The 6,000-nt window shown below is 36.6% G+C and overlaps 1 protein-coding gene across 2 annotated transcripts in view; it reads right to left on the reverse strand.

Moving 5' to 3' along the window:
• The window catches only part of SAMSN1 (SAM domain, SH3 domain and nuclear localization signals 1), an 86,316-nt gene extending 83,140 nt beyond the window's left edge, over positions 1-3,176 (reverse strand). The window contains exon 1 of one of the 2 annotated variants that reach the window (XM_052666966.1): positions 3,043-3,176. In XM_052666966.1, the coding sequence (XP_052522926.1) occupies positions 3,043-3,066 (24 nt within the window). In that variant the 5' untranslated portion in view covers positions 3,067-3,176. The remainder of the gene's footprint in view (positions 1-3,042) is intronic. The other variant, XM_052666976.1, reaches the window with a different exon arrangement.
• Positions 3,177-6,000: the final 2,824 nt, after the last annotated feature.

Below are 6,000 nucleotides of genomic sequence, written 5' to 3' on the forward strand. Positions count from 1 at the left end.
ACCTTAATGGAAGGATTATAATAGTATCTTCTCTTTCTCAGATTTGTAGGATGCTGTCATTTAGTAGACAAGCTATAAAAACAGATAATTTGGAGACATAACATCTTGCAGTTGATACAAAAGCACTACTTGATTTGGGCACCTCTCTATATAATGTCCAGAAACAAACAATATTGTTCTGATTTAATCATTTGACATGCTAAGCACCCTATGGTGTAAAAGACACTACAAATTTGGAGTCTAAGGTTGATATTTGAACATAATATGTCTACAAAAACAGAGACAGTTATACTTTAGACTGTTCCATAAAATGGAAAAGGGACATAAGGTTTTGAAGGAAAATTTAATTTTTCGGCAGATTTCCTTAGACTAAGTTAAGGAATCCAGTGCAAAGTTGATCTCAATTTACAAGCCAAATCACTCTGAAATTAAGTCAGGACAAGATGTACTGCTGAGGAAACAACCCATGCTAGAGCACCACCAACAAAAACAGCAATGATAATAATAAGAAGATCTGGAGATCATTGGACTCCCACAGCAACAGGCAGGGATAATTTCTATCTGCTAGCGCAGAGTAGCATCCAGGCTGACCAACTGCTTACAGCCACTTCGTGAATCTTCACTGTATTCTTCAGCCTCCTTGACATCACTTGTGGCCTGTCACACTGGGTTTCTGATGCGAAAAATCTGTCTCAGAGGTTTTTACAGGTCCAAAAGCAAATCCAAAGAAAGTCAAACCTGACTGTATAAACCGATCTTGTTCCTCTAATTACCACTTATTCCACCACTTCGAATCTGCCAAAAGCTGCTTCTACCATACCTTTAAACAAAACATTCTTGGCATTCCCTAAGATTATAGCTTACTTTATGCTCAGTAAGGGAGAAAATTATTGTTCAACCTATAAAACAATGTCTTTAAAATAAGTATTCATGTGTACATGCACACACACAAGCACACACTCACTGCAGGCAGTAATCTCCATCTATGTGAGGAAAACATTCATGAGATACCATTTTTGCAAAACTCTTTCTGTTCCATTTGCCAGCAGTCAGAGAATCTCTTCTGTGGTTTCAGGTTCAATATTTATTCCAGGTATTCACTTGGTATAAATCAGAAGTGATTTCAATTGATTGGTGTCCATTTACATCTGCAAAATAGTTGGCTCCTCTAGTGTCTTTTAAACCTAATTATTTTGTTATTATGTGTTATTTTTAACTTGCCTTTCTTGAAGAGAAAAATATCTTATCTTGATTGCTAGCTCAACCCTGTGCTGCCAGCTTTTTCACAGCCACAGACTGACATGGTAAAAGTAGCCAGTGTACATACTTGGGTCACTAGCTCATTTCCAAGCTAGACAATCTGATTACAGAAAGCAATTGCATGCTTTTGTTGCATGCACAGGGAGGAGTACACGGGGCTCTGATTTTTATGAAATGTAGATCCATGCTAGTGACTTCTGAATTATCTTTAGATCTCGATAACTTGTAAGATGTTTTGCCAGCTGCTCAAGAGATTACTGCAACGGACAGAATGGCTCCCATGGAAAGCTTGTAAAGAAGGGACATTATCTTCTTAGCAGCAATCTTTAAACAGAACTAATTATTTCATTACAGAAACTATCATGACAGTAGCTTTCACTTGTCTAAACCATCCATAATTACTGCCCTCAGCATGTCACTCACAGAAACTTTAGTTGCTGCCCACCCTACAGAACAGGGAAACTGTGACCCGAGTTGCTCTCGCCCACACTTGCTCTATCCCACATTGTATCTATAAGCTGATTTCTCAACTGATACGGCGAGCAATACATACTTTAAAAATGAACTGTGCAGAAAGCAAGAAGCTGCCCCAATGGAACAATAAAAATTTAATAGAATAATTCTGACCCAAAGAACTGCAGAAACGATTGTTTTCAAGCTGTTCCAGACTGTACCAAAAAGCTAACTTTGAACAAAGTCACCGACTCATTAAACTGTGTCCCTGAATTCACATGGAATTATTTTTTATGAAGGGACACATCACAGAATCTCCGTATATCACTGCACTTTAAGTATTCCAAAACAGTTTTTAATCCTTATGATCTGGAGAGCACCCATACTCTGCGCTTAGATAGCATTAGCAACCAGTAACAATGGTACACAGAACGGTTCCCTTATTTGAATTTGAATCAGTGTGGTTTTAATACTTTTATTTTTCTTTTTAAACACATGGGGAAGATACACTAAACATCTGTACAACAGACAAGAAAAGGGGCCAACAGATCTCCTTTGCTGTATAAATACAGCAAATATACTCACCTAATTACCACTACTAATACTGAGCATTGGTACTGGCAGATGGTTAAGCTCTGAAAACAGAAACAGTTTCTGCGGATTTCCTATCCTCATTTACCTGTTCACTCTGACCAATTGTCTTGGAGTAAGAAAGAAGGACAACTAAAAAAAAAAAAAAGAGAGAAAAACCAAAGAAAGAAAGAAAGAAAAAAAAAACAAAGAAAATCTGGAGAGGGTCTTAGATTCTTAGACCAACCCTTCTGTCCTTGAGTACATAACATCAGATGCCTGGATCAGCCCAAATGGCTATGTGTTCACACTTGGCTACTAGAAAACTAAGGCTTGAAGTTCTAGCAGTTTTCCCAGACTACTATAAAAGGAAATCAAACACCACCATCTCAAACAAAATAGCATAAAGCAAATTCTTGCTTACACATAACTAGCAATTTTAAGACACATAATGAGATTTTCACTGTGCTGGATCAAATGCTTTATGTTTAAATCTGCAGATTTTTGTAATAGTCTCAGCACACAGCATATTTATAATAATTTTTTTCCTTCATCTTATTTTCACCAAATCATGATTTGTTATGTAGAATTTCTCATACATAAAGTCTTTCCTCTATACTAGAGGGTCTCACTGTCATTACACAATCCTTGCACAATTGGTGATGTAAAACCTTGATTTTTTTCCTTCCATACGCACCCACCAGTTCAGATTAACAATTCAGCAGCCCAGTAAAGAAAAATGTGTGGTGGTACACTTACCAGAGAAAAACAGAAAAGATTCATGTTGCTGCTGAGATTCACTCCAGCACCCCAAAATTGTGCTCCAGAGAACTCCTGCTGCACAATGCAGTTTCTCCTTACTCTCCCAGCTGTTTGTACATTTCTCTCTAGAGATTACTGCAAGATAAAATCCCTGCAATAATCCACTGGATTCAGAGCCCATTATCAAATGAGACAGGCTTTCTCAGGACAGTACAAGCAGTTTTCTGAATTAATGAACAACATTTACAGTTGCAGGAACAAAAGCATGGTCTGAATGATTATGATGGACTCGGGATATGTTCTCTTGCAGGCTGTTGTTTCCATTTAGTTTCTAATGTAACAGAAATAAAATTACTTATGCTTAAGACCACTGGAACATATAGCTAGCTCCAAAGCAGATCTTCTCATCTTGCTTGTATTTTCCACAGACACAAAAATTCTTGGACAATGCTACATTTCTACATAAACTAATTTATAAAATACAGCAGCTATTGTTGACTGCATTTTGAATGGAAGCATCTTACTTATATACCTTAAAAATAAACCTACTTGCCATGATCAAATTATTATTAAAAAAAAAAAAGTACTCAATTTGGGGCTGTATATGACAGAATAATTACCAAACCTGTTACTGTGTTGACTGCTTTATTATGCAGATTAGGACTAAAACAAATTTGCTACAAAATTAAAAAACTGAACGTATTCAAAGCTGATTTATGGGTTATAATGAAAGGCATTATAGTATATATGGGAAAGCAGATGAGAGATAAGAAATTAGAAATAAAAACAGTAGCCTATGTGATTAAATCAACAAAAATATCATTGTATAAATTGACAAAATACCACTATACAAAGGAATTCCTATGTATTTCTCTGATATGAAGTAGAACTACAGTCTGAGAAAGAAATAAAGACAAATAGACTGTGAGTCTCAAGTTGTTTCAGATTACAAAACACATAGAATTACATTGTTCTTGGAATAATGTTCCCTCCCAGTTAATTTCCCACAGCTTATATGTGAACACGATGCTATTTGGATACATGAATAAGTAGTAGCTGATACCAAAGAGCCAAGCAGAACTTTCCTCAAAATGAGAGACACTCTGAGATGCTCTCATTTTGTGACCAAGATCTCAATTTCCTTTTTCTTATTGTAGAAATTCGTATCTGTAAATGTCAAATATCTCTTTTATTGCTCGTACATCTCACTACATTGGTTTGTTCCAGTCATTTTGCAGTTTGATTCTGCACTGCAGTGAATTCAAAGCCCCCAATTTTAGCAAGATAAATAAATTTTAACATATTCTCTATCCTGAACAAAACTCAAACAAGACTCACATAAAGGCACTGAAGGCGGACACAAGCAGATCAGATTCACAACTTCAAAATGAGATATTCAGTTTGTGCTTTGCCTGTTTGCTGTGACGTATATAAAAGTCTTGAAGGTTTTTCCAGGCCTTCTTTGCATTTATAATTTTAGGAACACTAACAGACTTTGATCATTCCTGTTCCTCAGCTTCTTCAGGCGAAAAAAAAAATGAAATAATATCAAAAACTTCATGTGCAAAGTACTATGAAAGAATTGTGATCTATGGTGGTGAACATGCTTTAGCAGGGGAATTGGACTTAATGATCCCCTGAGGTCCCTTCCAACCCCTAGAATTATGTGATTCTGTAATGATGAAAAGCACCATGACCCAATTACAGAGAATTACTTTTCTAAAAAACATCAATTATAGCAACAGCTATCTGGAAAACACTAGGAAGACTAGAAAGCTAGTAAGATAACAAGACACACTATGCAATCAAACCCCAAGAAACTCAGGGGGATGTGTTTTTCATTCAGACTGCTTTAATCTCTGGATTTGGGATTGAGGTTTTGCTTTGTTTGTTTTGTGTGTGTTTGGTTTTTTTTGTTTGTTTGTTTGTTTTGAAGGGGCTGTGCATATTTACTTGCAAGCACTAAAGATGAAGATTTTATACTACAAATCCTCAAGATAAGCATCGCTAAGAGCCTGGATGTTAAACTGAGCTATTCAGTTTACATTTTGCTTGTATGAGCAGACACACTGAAAAGAGCACAGTTGAAGATAAAAAAACAAATTAAAGATAAAAAAGCAGCCTGTATCCATGCTTAGAGACATACACATATATGGCAAGAAGTACTATAGCAAGGCAAAAATGCAGAGCTGTGCAAGAAAATATTTTATAAAGAGAGAGAAATGTTCATCTAGTAACTTTCTAAGGCATTGGGCCAAATCTTGTTTCAGTTGTTCTTGATTCACCATTTGGACAGGTGCAATTCATCACATTAAGCTTGAAATCATGTGAGCTAGGCACTAGTCCACTGAAGTAAAATGTGAAAAGCAGAAGCAGACTTTACTCAAAAGCGAGCTGGAGACTGAAACCAGAAGTCATACAGGTTTAGATTCTGCAAACATGCCTAGTGAGTGGATGACCCAGATGGCTTGTCTTCCTTCATTCCTTTCTTCATTCTCTAAAAAGCAGATCTCCCAACATTCAATTTGTCTCATTTCATGTCGTGGTGGATTAATCCTTCAGTTTCCAAGTGTACTAGCTATCTCTATATATCTATATTGAAAACACTGCTTGCACTACAGTTATTTAATTCTCTTTATTCACCAATCCATGGTTTCTAAACAGTTGGGATTTACATCTACGCAAGTTGTTCAAACACCACTAAAAATAAAAAATGCCCACAAACTGAGACTTTCATATACTGAGGTTTCTAGTCCTGCACAATGAAAAAACTGCACAGTTGAGATCTCTGGGCATCACTGGCCTCTTCAGGAGGCTTGGTACCAGCTGTGTTTCACAGTAAGTGGCAACATGTAATCTAGCCTGTCATGCAAGTAGTCAAGGTCAAGCTATGAATCAAATACCTAAAATTCAGTCTCGGCTGCAGGCTCCTGGACTTATGCTAGCCATTCTACT

Source organism: Tympanuchus pallidicinctus, unplaced genomic scaffold (genome assembly GCF_026119805.1).
Source record: "Tympanuchus pallidicinctus isolate F22 unplaced genomic scaffold, pur_lepc_1.0 scaffold10, whole genome shotgun sequence".
Lineage (NCBI taxonomy): Eukaryota > Metazoa > Chordata > Aves > Galliformes > Phasianidae > Tympanuchus > Tympanuchus pallidicinctus.